Source organism: Zingiber officinale, chromosome 5B (genome assembly GCF_018446385.1).
Source record: "Zingiber officinale cultivar Zhangliang chromosome 5B, Zo_v1.1, whole genome shotgun sequence".
Taxonomy (NCBI): Eukaryota; Viridiplantae; Streptophyta; class Magnoliopsida; order Zingiberales; family Zingiberaceae; genus Zingiber; species Zingiber officinale.
Genome location: NC_055995.1, coordinates 139,634,129 through 139,647,362, shown reverse-complemented (window position 1 = coordinate 139,647,362; position 13,234 = coordinate 139,634,129). Strand labels below are relative to the sequence as shown.

Genomic DNA, 13,234 nt, shown 5'->3' with positions numbered 1-13,234 from the left:
TAACATTGGAATCTTCCCCCGGCGTTTCCTCCGCGTTTCCCGACCCTCATCGGAGGAAGGTCCTTGCAGTCGCCGGCGTCGTCCCGCGAGGGAGACGTTTTCTTGCTCGTTCCTGTTTCCTTATCAATCGGGGAGCGATGGACGACGAGATGGAGGAGGTCGTCCCCGAGGCGGAGGTTTTCGACCGCTTCGAGGTCGATCTCGATTACGAGTTCGACGCGCCCAAGTTTTTCGACCTCGGCAGGGAGGAGACGCTGGCGGAGGCACGCAAGGTGGAGCTCTGGTTTGAATCCGCCAGGAGCTACCCTCCATCTCGTGCGTATCGTTCCTCGGATGCGCGAAACCCTAGTAGTTTTACGCGGAATCTCGCTTCTTTTATTATCTTGGCTCGATCTGCATGATGTTTGATTGGTTTTACTGTTTTATTGAATTCGATTATATCGTCTTGTTTGAGATGTAGTTGATCGGACTGTTGCTGAAATTTTTTATCGTCGTATATTTGTTCCATAGGGTGTTTTTGTTTCACGTTAAGGGATGCAATGTCGTGTCAGATAGCTCATTGCTGGGGTAAGGAAAAGATTAAAAGTGGGTCAACTTTCACATGAGTTTAGCAGATCATTGACTGATAAAATTGGTTCGTTGAAGTTTAATCTATTCATCTTTCCCCAACGGTAATCTTATTAGCAGCTCGTCATGCATTCAGGCTCAAACTATAACTCTTCCCTCCCATTTCCTAAACATGATACTTTGATTTTGTTGCGGCATACCTTTACTTAAGGTCTTCCATTTGATCCTTTTATGTTGTCATTTTTTGTGTGGATAAACCCGCTTTCTTTCTTCTTAATCATTTTAGAGTTGTTGAAACCTACTCTTGAAAATCTATAATATTTGTTTTTATTAAGGGCAACCAAAAAGTAAAAAGTTACTTGGATCCTTACATTTGCAAATGCTTGGAATTTATTAGCCATGCACAACAATTGTTTGCTTTATTTCTTAGCACATCACCGTTTTTGATGTCCATCTAAAGCAGATTCGATCAATTGCTGCACTGTCAAGATCATATTAATTAGAAATTTCGGTACCTTGATTATGACAATCTAGCAACTTTAAATTCTATTTTTTTTAAGTGAAATTATCTGCTTGAATTTTGTATTCCTATCTAACACAAACTATTGTCGAGTCTTGTCTTTAGGAATTGCAAATATTTATCATTGAGAATATGCCTTATTGGATAATAGCAAATTGAAGTTGTAAACTAGCTTGAGAAAACGTTGGTTCTCCTTTAAAAACGTACCTTTTGGTATTTGTATTCCCCTATATTTTACTTAGAAACTTAGGATAGTTATTACTAAACCTTGTTTTTTGCAGGGATCATGTTTGGTACTGTGGGAAAATGCAGTTATTTATTAGACTATGAGATTATAGATTTCTGAGCACGAGAAATATGCATTAATTATAATAAACAAATACCAATGTTTTTGGCATCCTAGATGGGTTTTATGTAATCCTACTTTGAGAAGGTAAGATAGAGCGAAACGTCCCTTGAGTTGAGCAAACAAAACATGGTTTCTTGTGTTTCCTTGAATTTTTATGGGATTGCAGTGAGGAAGAAAACTCGATATCAGATTGAACCTAAAAGCAAGTGGTGATATTGAACAAATTAACCTTTCTGTGATGACCACTTGATCACAGTTAAAAGTGGATGAATGTTGTTGACATTCTATGAGGGAAGTCATATAGTCCTTGGTTGTTATGAAAGCAATATGCTGTTTTTTTAATCTGTTGTGTTATTTTTTTTAAAAAAAAATAATTCTCTCTCTCTTGCAGCACTTATGAGATACAGTATCTGACTTCTATCTCTTTCTCCTCAGCTCTGATATCAAAGTTAATTTTTGAGAAAGATATACAAATAGCAAATATTATTACCACTTCTAATCTTGAAGACCTGGAAATCAAAATCCTCCATACGGAAGCTTTTGTGGCTGAGGTGACTATGGTTTCGGACACTGATAGAGGTACATATGACATGGATGCTACAGCTATTGTTTCTCTTTAATGCCTACGTTTTAATCATGTTATTTGCAAATTTTGCTACCTATATATTCTCAACAGGAATTTGATATACGACAGAGGATTCATGATTATAAAACTATTGATTTACCCTTCTTGAAAGCTATATTTATGTATTTGAATGCATGACCGAATAATATTGAATTTTACTGTGAAACTTAACTGTAGAAATCATGATAAGTACATATTGGTATGAACGAATAGTGTTGTGTAGAACAGTAGCATAATAGTTGCTCTAGTGATGACTAAATGGGTACGCTAATGATTATTTTAATTAAGCTTAGGTACAAGTATCAATGGGTCAGTATCTAGATACTCAACACTTCATATTCTAAAAGTTTTTAGATGTGATCAATGGGGCAGCCAAGTGTTCTATAATGGAGTGGTAGGTGTCCGATATAGGTATGGGGTGAAGGGGAAGAGATGGGGGTGGGGCACTTTTCTTGACACTTTCTCATCCTATGTACTGCAGCCTATTTTCCTAGTTGTTCGAACTAGCTGGTGGCAAATGCTTATTATATGCCAAATCTTTCATTGATTTGATGTTACTAGTGCCAAAGCTTTTGTGATGACTATTGACTCATTGTTGTAGTTACTGATTTGTTATATGCCTTTTTCTTGTTAATACCCTTTATTGCCCAAACAAAAGGATTGTAACTATGTGCTTCCTCTTTGTTCATCAAAAGAATGGATGTCTGTTGGGAAGATTAGGTCATCTTGTACTTCCAATTCATTGGGAATCTAAATTGTATTATTTGTCATGATCATTGTAGCCTTTGATAGAAGTGCTTTTTACTATGAGGGTAAAGGCCATGTAAAATTTTGCCAAGCCCTGGGTTCCAAGCCCACCTTCATTTCACCAAATGAGAGCTTGGAATCCAATCTGGGCTCGCAGCCCTTCCCTTCCATAAAAATTGTAGTCTTTAATTCTGTTTGACCAAATGAAATTGATGGTCAACTTCTTCGATCTTATTTGCTTTGGACTAAATTCAAAGAAACAGATAAAAAAAAATCTACTTCAATGTTAGGTTGGACTACATTGCTTGGTGCTCCTATTTCAGATTATTCGTTGGATTCCATTATGTTTCATAAGATGTTTATTGCATAGGATGTACATACCACAGTTATGAGGCGCAAGGTGTATCGGAAGTTGATCATAAACCTGCCTGTAAGAAGCCTTTGTCAAAAAGATCAACTTTGATGAAGCCCACTGCTAGTCAGTTGGCCAAACAAAATCGGCCTGGTGAAGTGAAGCCGATGAGACAGTAAGCCCTTTATTTAAATCTATATGTCAATTTGTTAACTTTTTTCTCCCATGGATGGGCAACCAAATATGAGATTAAAATTCCTTGAGAACACTATAATTTAGTAAACCTATTTCGGTATAAGATGCAATCATTTCCTTATTTTGTATGTCCTTTCTGTTGTCTGGATAGTCCTTGATGGAAAATTATTTATCTCAAATTTCATTCTTTTTTAGATTCCGTAATCAATTAGAATGTAGAAAGGAAAAGGGTTCCATAGATGTGAATGATTATACTGATCAAGCAGCTAAAAGGCAGCGACTGGAGACGGGCCATTGTTACAAGGTGCAATATAAACTTCATGTTATATCAAATTCTTCATTAGCATAGTTTCAGTTAAGTTAGCAATATGTATATTTTGTTCCTTTTTTTTTTTTATGATTTGCCATTACTTGTTTTTTTTTCTTGTTCCTAATTAAAAAGCCTAGAAATATTTGAGACATAGGTTCTCATTTGTTCATGGGACCTGAGAAGTTTTGTTATTTGAGGTTTGATGGACAAATGGAGATAGTTAAGGTCAATCCAAAATTCTGATGTGGTTCCTTCAAGAATATTTTTCTCCTTTGGTTAACAGGGTTAGATATTTTGTCATTTGATTTCGTCTCTAAAACCATCAAAGTATCTTTAAAAATATATATTTGATTCCACTATCTTTGATCTGTACACTTATATCATATAACATAAAATTATTCTTTTTTTTAATAATGTCTTTGATTAATTTTTAATATATTGGGTAAATTATTCTATATGGGTTATATTTATTTTTAATTGGTTACATGTAAGTTTTGATACGTTTACTTTTTAATTTTAGAATCATACAAAATAAGATTCATGTTGTGTTGTATTGAATTGAATCAAACTGCTATGGTTTTCCATTTGGATTATAACATACCGTAGTATGAATCATGAATCATATGATTCTGACAAGGTATTTTATTGTTATTCTTTGTTTCACTTTTTCTGGAAAATTGGCAAATTACTTAATATGTTATTTATTTTCCATGTTTCATTTCTTCACCTGCCCATTTCAGAATCTGGTGTTAAAGAAATCAGTTTACAAAATGGTTACATGAAAACTGTTTTAAATTTTAGGAATGTTAAAAGGTGAGACTGAGAGAAAAATGTCCAACCAAACAGGGCGTTAGCATGTTTAACTGTGGCTTTGAGTGCTAATATGTTGCTGTCAATATTGAGTCTAACTGTGTCACGTCCTTGTTATCTGCTGCTACTCTTTGTTTGGAAATGAATCAATAGTTGTGGTATGCAACAATTTCAGATGTTTTTCTAGCACTAGACCAACTTTGTCTTGTTGCCTTGTTTGGATGGAAGTAGATATAAAAGAGTAACATTTATAATTAGCTGCTGAGAGTGTGAATTTTTTACTACTATGTGCAGGTAATTGGTTCAAAGCATCAAGTTGACTTGTTCCACAAGGGCTCAGAAAAGGTACGTCTTTAACTCGAAAGTATTCAAATAGACGTTTAATTTCTTCTAAAGTCACTCTTCGTGTTACATTTTTCAGTGCATTGTTATTTGCATTTTGGAAATTCATATTAAGTTTTTGTTTCACTTTCTTGAGGACGTTTTTTCTTCAGCAGAATAGATTGCGTATTTTCTGAAGACTAACAAGCTATATATGTGACTTTATTGTACAACTACCATCCCCTCATTCTGTTTCCTTTTTTAGTCTGATATATATTGCTATTTTTTTTCCTTTTACAAGAAGGGTAGAATCTTCTTAAATGCCTAATCATTATGGATCTTCATTCTGTCAGCACCATTTTCTAGACACCAAAAGAAGTGGGCTTGCTGATACCAGCAACCGGGTTCCAAGATTGAAGCTTACAATACCAAGGGAACCTGAATTGAAAACTGCGAGAAGGGCTCTTAGTTTAAGAACTCAGCAACAAAAGTAACGCAGTTGAATTCTGTTCCTTCATTTGTTAATTAAGATGGTTATTTAAATATTAAACTCAACTTATTAAAGGCCAGATGATTCTAAATGCCGTGTAGAAGGGATGCCACCATCTTTTTCTACCTTCAAAGCACTCCCTTTGAACAGAAAAGTAAGTACCCAACATTGCTATAAGATAGGTGTTCGAAACAGTTGCCACGATCCTTGTATTAGCTTTTTGCAATTTGCAGATTCTTGAGGCTCCATCTCTGCCACTTCCTCAAAAGACTACTCCCAGTTTGCCAAAATTTAAAGTATGCCTATGCATTTCCATTTTCTCCTAGTGCCTGAAGATTCGTGAACTAAATAAGTTATTTAGGTTTACTAAACATAATTTCCCAATTTATGTTGGTGATATGTTTGCCTCGTTTGTTTTTATAGGAATTCAATTTTAGAACTCATGACAGGGCTCTAGCACACAACACATCTGCTTCCTCAATGGTAGGTGTCATTAAGCTATAATCTGTTTTTTTCTGTAGCTAATCATGGATGCCATATACATAGCAAAATACTAACCAGTTGTATCGACTACCAAAGTTTTGGATATATAGTAAACCCATTTTTAAATATTATATGGCACTCTGCTACTCTCAAGGCTACATATTTTGTTCAAATATGCAGAATTCAGATAGTCATAATCCCACTGTTACAGGAGGTGCTACTAGTTCAATACAAATTCAACCACACGAGTGAGTTGTCTTCCTTTGCTGTAGTGTAATAGTATGCCTGCAATGCAATGATACAGGAAAGTTAATTATTGCTCTAGGAAAATTTGATTGCAATTCTATTTTTGTACTTTGTAAAACTATCGAATTACATTATGTGCTTGTTATAAGCATATGTTTTAGTTCATTAGACTTCTTGGTCATATTGGTGATGTTTCTTCCAAGCAACTTGGATCAAACAAAATTTGTTCATTTCATTAGACTGAATTGACATAAGAAGAGAGAAGACAAAGATGAATCACCAGATACATTTCCAAAATGGCGTCGGCAAAGGTTTTCTGAACTTGCTGAATGATTGAAAATAAGTTGAATTCTAAGTATGGAGCATAATTAGTAAATGTAGGAAAATGGTTGAACCACTAGAAAAATAATACGTTTAACATTGGCTTGATCGAGTTCTTATTGCTTACCTTGTGTTGCATTGGTAATGTAAATTGTGCATATTGATAAATCTTGTTTTATAACCTTTAATTAAGATCTCAAAACCTGATAGTCATTTGAGAAAACATAAATAAAGCTGTAAATGAGCCTCCACTTGAGCATCTGTAGATAAAGGTATAAACAACCAGTTGATTCCCTGTGCATATTAAATTTTTCTGATAAAAGGCTTGGGCTAACACTCTAATGATCTTTAGTTGATTATCAATCTTCCTTGGTATTGGTCTAGCGCGTATTACTCTTGTAGTTCCTGCATAACCAAACGCTACATATTAATCTTGCACATTTGCATTTACCTACATTTATGATACATCTTTTGCACTTAGCTTTATATTTATGTGAATCCACTAGTTGTTTCTTGAGATTGATCTCAATTGATATGGTAATTATCATTTTGAATCAATCTAATATAATTAAGTATAGCTACAGTAAACTTGCACAAGCAAGGTTTTAATATTGTCTAATGATGTGTGTCGATAGGGCGAGTTAACATGCATTGTTGACACATTTGGCTAAAGTTTTAGATAACATAATTTGTCCTTTTTGTGTGGCCCATTTTGACATTAGAGAAAGAACAAACTACAAGGAAAACGTGTTTGCCCTCGATTTGTAATAACAGATGACTGGTCTGATCAAACAAATTATAGTGTTTCTGTTTTTCAAGTTAGTATTCACTAAAATCAAATCTTTTTTCCCAAGTGAATAGAGATATCCATCGTGTCTTTAATTCATGATGGTGGCATTATTTGTTTATTGATATAATTCTATTTTGAGTTGTATTAGTCCTTGTTTTCTAATGTGTATCTATTCCACAGTGTATTGGCAATTTCTGATCCTGCAATAACTAAATTAAATAAAAAAAATTAATGAATAATCAAAATGTATCTTCTTCTATTGCATATTTTTCTTTGGTTAGTCATGGATCAATGCTTTAAATTGGAGAGGCTTCTGTTATTCAAGAAGAATATAGTGAGGGTTTATTTCAGTTGTATTTGAGGTCATTGAAATACACAGATAAGCATTTTAACTAGAGTACCCAAATGAAATTTACTCATAATACTGTTATCATATTTCATTACTTTGTGTTTCAACAATTATTTTTGTTTATTTACTTAATATTATTGATGAAAAAAGGAATGTTGAAGGAAAACACATCCCAGTAAGATTCAAAGCTCAAGCCTTAAATCCAAAGGTACGAATTATTTCTGTTTTAGTTTTCTAAAGTAGAGAATGCAAGGTTAGAAGCTTAATCTAACCTCTGTATACTTTAGCAGCAAATTAATTACTTTTATTCTTATAGACAAAGATGTACCTCATATTGTCGTCCTCTACAGAATATGCTTGCAAAATTTCTCTTTATGAAGCAGTTTTCATCTAGTGTTTGTGTGAACTAATTTTGTTTTAAACAGATTCTTGCAAGTAAAGGAGTTATTGGTGTATATCGATGTGCTAAACGAGAATCAACTAAACCCAAGGTTTCAGTAATGTGTTTACTATTCCCTAAAAGGGGAATAATTTAGGCCTACTTCTGTTTGAATTCTCCCTTCATTTTTGGTAGGAATTCAATCTTTCAACAGCTAAAAGGTTCCAGCAATCGCCACTAACGGAGCTATTCAATGAGGTAGTATAGTGTTCGTCGATGATTGATCTGAACTACCTGTTGCAAATCTGTTAATTTACATTACATACTGATATGCTGATTATGTCTCTATTATGTCTAGCTATCTATGACTTGTGAAGCTCAACAGTCTAATATACATCACAAAGTTCGCCTTCGAAATGGTCTAGCTGTTGAGGTTTTGATTGATTTAACATTTCTCTTTGAACTCAATATATTTCCTTCCAGTTTTGCAAATTAATATCTCTAAATTCCTCGTTTAGTTATTTTTATCAAGTTATTCACTAGTTTCTGTACTGTTTTTGGCAAGGACTCGAAAGAAAACCTGATCCAAATTGGACAACAATAAAAATGGTATTGATCACTGTATCTACTATTTGCTTTTACCTTCTTATGTATCCTTCTGCATTCGCATACTTATCCTTTTTCTGATTTGAAATTTGAGAGAGAATTTTTGTCGATGTAAATTGCAGAACATGGATATAAGCCATGAGAATTTGGAGCTTTGTGCAAGCAAGTTTTTATCACTTTGAAATAATCGACAATAGTACGGTAACTATACGTCTATTTAAGTAATCTTCATATTGAATACTTTTTATTGCAAATGCTTTTCCCATTTCAGGATCTCTTATGTTATGTCATATTTATTGCTGTTCGATGTTCTTGTACTACATCAACATCCCTCGCTGAGGCATCGATGTTATTTAACTGGTCCAATACTAATTCTTCTTTTTTTTTTTCTTTGTAACAGGAGTCTTGGCTTTCATGTTCAGAGGGTGTTACTTCCACTTGTACAGGTTCTAGTTGACTTATTTTATCTCAGAAGTTGACTAAAGTTGAGTAGTTGTCTACGCAAATACCTCACATTGTTGTGCTGCCACATAGTTTTGGTTAGGCAGCCTCAATCAGCTTTTTCTTCACTCATGGCTTAACATGAAACACTGTCCAAACTTCGTGACTCCAAATATCTATCTAGCTTAGCACAAAGTTTGTCGATTAGGATTTGGTGTTCACATGACAAAGATAACAGTAGATCAGAATTGTACAGCCATATGAAGATTTAGAGTATTATTATTATTATTATTTTTTGTCTTTTTTTTTTATTACTAGTTTATTGAAGGAAAAAAGGACCACCATCATCACTAAATATCAACCTTCTACACGATCATTCCAGATTTAAGAAAAATGAGCTCAATGTTTTTACTGCAAGTAGACATTTTTGGTCTCAACTAAAAGACATTGCTTTACTATCAACAATATATTTCTCTCAATTTATTGCTCTTTACATCCAATCTATTGGCTATTCACGATCTTATCCTTACAATATCAACTTAGTTTCTTTTATATATATATATATATATGCACTTTCATTTTATAACTTTGTATATTTATTTTAACATCCTCATCTTCACTGAATTAGTTTTTGTATGTATTGGTTTCAAGGAGGTCAACCTTCCAACCTTTTAGAGCATCATTTAATTATGTTTTAATTATCCTATGTTTTAATTATTATAGGATAAGGGAGCTTGAAGAACTCTAGGTTTACTTTAGTGTAGCTATTTTGGCCCTATCTACCTGAATTATTGAACTCTACAAATCAATTTCCTTGATCAAGTTATGGGCCCATCTGTCCTTTTGATTACTATAACTTTGCACATAATAGGGAAATTATCCAATTATTATAATTTGGTTGCGAAGATAGCGTTTATAGTTGTGGATGGACATGAATTTAATTTCTATGAAATTTCATACCTACTTGAATTACATGAAAAACACCCGAAGAAAAAGCAGCTCTTCCGTGCCATGTTCAACTAACGTCAGCTAATTTAGGCCTTCGTGATCGAACCATTATTGGATTAGTAAATTGGTCAAAGAATTCATACTTGCTTAGTTTGTTGATAAAATATTGATTTCGGAAAAATTTACAGGGGGTTTTATTGATGTAGCGTCCCGCTTATATATGGATATGTGGGATGTCTAAAATATGATTAAATAGTTTGATAAAATCGACCAGATGTTAATATCGTTAACTTTCAACTCAATAATGTATTTGTATTTGATATTAAACCTTTTTAGATATTTCAATTTAATCCAATTCAAATGATGGCATTGAACAACAAATTTAAATATTTCCATAAAAAAAAACATTATATTATTTTATAATGATTTTTTGCTTGAAAATTGAAAAGCATCATTCTTGATGAATTTATTGTTTTTAAGTAAATGAATGTTTAAGATCGGTTTTTGAAATCTAATTGAAAATATCCGTTTAAAATAATTAAATTTCAATTAATTTTAAAAGTTAAAGAATCAATTGGAAATTGGAAATTGAAAAAAACAATCATTTCCGATATTTTTGCTAATTAAGAGATAATATCAAATATCTGTTAGTACCATAATTGCATTTGTACTGCTTCGAAATTATAAAATAAGGGATCAAATTAAAATAATGACGCATATTTAAAGTTAGATAGCATCTATCCGAAAATCAGAAACTTTTTAATCAACTAACTCGTACAATCTTTTGAAATTTGTCAAAGGTGTACCTATTCCTCAGAAGAAGGTTGTTCCGCCCAAACCCATTTGGTTCATCTTTTTATTTCTAAATAGCAATTAATTATTTGTGATTCTATTTGACGAGTAGTCAAATAAACATATTTAACGATTTAATAGGATTCTAAATAATAATAAAAAAGAACATAAAGACTGAGGGGAACACTAAAATTGCAACAACGTCTATTTGGTACATATTTTGAGTCCTTTAGTGCTATCAAATAATTTCTGCTCAAAAATATTTGATAACTTTAGAGATGAATTTATGTCAATTGCAGATTGTTGCACTTCTAGTGTTCTCATGAGTGTCGAGTGTCTCAATGTTACCCAGTTGATTATAGAGGATGCAATTTGTTAAAATGGGATATGAATTAATTTCCGATGTATACATGTTCTCGGGAAAAAAAACTCCTCACGCCTATAATAATCAGCTATAAACTAACCCTGTGATTTATTTTTCTCCACACAACCTGAGAACGGAATGCGAAGTGTGTTTAGGAGGTGCACAATCACATTTTACTACAATGAGATCTCAATATTCGTGTTTTTAAGTTTTTAATCCTATAGTGTTGGACGGCTCTAAGCTTGAAATTCATGCCAAATAGATATCGTTGTACTCTTGGTATTCCTTAAAGTTTGTCCATTCTCATATTTCTTAATTTTGAATTCAGATAGCCTTCAATCCCCTTTAGTCAAAAATATTTAACGACCTTAGAAGTTTAAAGGCCTTCGTGTACGACCCTAGAGGTCTCAAGCTTGTGGTTTTTCATGTTCCATGTTTTTTAAATTTTGATTCCTAAAGGGCCATCAAGTACTTCCGGTCAGTCAATTAAAATATCTAATCAACTCGAATCCCATCCGGTCCACGATTATACAGGAACAAGTAAAGTTGTCCTTTGATAAATATAAAAGGTGTGATGTTTGGATATTCGATATAATTGAAATAAAAGCACAAATAATGTTGCAATTGTTGCTCCTATTTTAACTTCTACATAAGCAAACAATACCTTTGCCTAATTATGGAAGACAATTAGGGAAGACATTGTGGAAATTTAAACATGGCACCTATGAATCCATATCCACACTTACGAATTGATTGAAGTTAACTAGATAACAGTGAAAGTCAGTCTACCAGTCAACCATTTTGAAAGCCACGTTGGGAACTAGTTGCCTAAATTTGACTTAATGCCTGAGTCATGTAACAGGCTTGGGCAGATATTGCAAAATTTGTTTTCATAAATCATTATCATGTTCCATATTTGATGTTGACTTAATGCCCGAGTCCAGCCCCCGAGTTAGGGATTGTCTAGTTATCATCCAACTATTCATGATATATTTATAAGAATTTTTTTTTTCAAATAAAATTTATAATCAAAGAATGCTGGACTTCTAAATTACCTCTAAGATGCTTTCTAATTTATTTTAATGACCGGTAAAAAAAATTTTATAAGATCAAAATAAACGTCTCAGATTTGACATCATCTGATCTGATCGGATTAATGATGTTTTTTTTAATGCCCGAGTCAAGAATTTTTAAAGCCACGTTTGGAACTAGTTGGTTAAAATTTGACTTAATGTCTGAGTCATGTTGACTAGGAGAGGACAGATAGGGCTTATGTTCCATGTGTATTATGTCATATGGATTTATCTAGAGTAAGAAGATAATAATAATAATAATAATAATTTATTTTTAAGTTTGTAGAGGATTAGTATTAATATATTATTTAAAAGTGTACGTCAAGTAGGTAGTTAGGCTATGCATGTAAGGGTGGTCGCCGGCACGCTATAAGGCTGGAAAAGTATGCTCCAAACAATTTGGAAGTTGCATGGAATTACATGAAATCTGGTAAAGATAGTGGGCCAATATACTACTGTAGGAATTTAAAAAAAACTTGAATAATACTGGAGATTAATTATTGAATCTGACGTAATGCTAGGACGTCAAACTCGTGCTACAATAATTTTAAATGTTTCGTACTTCATAAATTGTCTTTAATGATCTTAAAATTTTCAGAATTCTCATTATTTTGACCGCTAGATTTCTTAACATTTCTTTAGATTTATTATTATTATATATATATATATACTGGCATCTTAGTATGATCCCATGGCTTGACCTAGGAGTTAACTAATTTATTTTTTTATTTTTATTTTAACCAGGGCTTCAAACTTTAAACACTAATTAGAAAAACTTGATGGTAATGTCAAATGGAGGGAAGACTACAATGGCAGTGGGGGAGGAGGGAGGAAGAAGAGGTGTTAGGTAAAGTGTGGACGAAACTTGTGGATTGTAGACGCAGCTCTTGTTAAGGCAACCCGAAATTGCTTGGATCGAGTTTTCGTCAACCGATCATGAGGAATGGGAAGGATGACTAAGGACCCCATACATCTATCTACAAATATTGAATATATAGATTTTTTTTAAAAAAAAAAAATCCAACACAATGCCCCCTGATTCAACCCCCAGATGTAACCAACAAGTGAACAATCAGACAAATACATTAGAAAAGATCACTTACTTCCATTTTTCAGCTGGATACTCTTGGAAAATCCTACTAGCCTGGCATAGAAC

At 33.2% G+C, this 13,234-nt stretch overlaps 1 protein-coding gene and 1 long non-coding RNA gene across 7 annotated transcripts in view; one reads left to right on the top strand and one right to left on the bottom strand.

The window, feature by feature from the left end:
• LOC121986389 (protein TPX2-like) lies at positions 1-9,192 on the top strand. Of its 6 annotated transcripts, none has more exons than XM_042540312.1 (17): positions 1-315; positions 1,872-2,015; positions 3,179-3,335; positions 3,551-3,659; positions 4,770-4,820; positions 5,150-5,286; positions 5,362-5,440; positions 5,520-5,582; positions 5,710-5,769; positions 5,950-6,017; positions 7,626-7,683; positions 7,901-7,966; positions 8,050-8,112; positions 8,213-8,287; positions 8,430-8,463; positions 8,583-8,656; positions 8,861-9,192. In XM_042540312.1, exons 1-15 carry the CDS (start codon positions 138-140, stop codon positions 8,436-8,438), a joined length of 1,317 nt encoding a protein of 438 aa, XP_042396246.1. In that variant the 5' UTR covers positions 1-137; the 3' UTR covers positions 8,439-8,463; positions 8,583-8,656; positions 8,861-9,192. The 6 variants fall into 6 exon arrangements, with proteins under 6 accessions (XP_042396246.1, XP_042396245.1, XP_042396244.1 ...); XM_042540311.1 differs by having other exon boundaries at positions 8,583-8,661; XM_042540310.1 differs by having other exon boundaries at positions 8,420-8,463.
• LOC121986392 overlaps positions 5,962-13,234 on the bottom strand; it is a 24,114-nt gene continuing 16,841 nt past the window's right edge. The window contains exon 8 of the long non-coding RNA XR_006113397.1: positions 5,962-6,054. This is a non-coding gene — a long non-coding RNA (uncharacterized LOC121986392). The remainder of the gene's footprint in view (positions 6,055-13,234) is intronic.

What these genes read in the sequence shown, in the direction of transcription:
- LOC121986389 (XM_042540308.1), top strand. Translation starts at nt 138, where the DNA reads ATGGACGACGAGATGGAGGAGGTCGTCCCCGAGGCGGAGGTTTTCGAC. An exon ending in ACACATCTGCTTCCTCAATG is followed by an intron (nt 5,770 to 5,949) that starts GTAGGTGTCATT and finishes TCAAATATGCAG; the next exon opens with AATTCAGATAGTCATAATCC. An exon ending in ATACAAATTCAACCACACGA is followed by an intron (nt 6,018 to 7,625) that starts GTGAGTTGTCTT and finishes TGATGAAAAAAG; the next exon opens with GAATGTTGAAGGAAAACACA.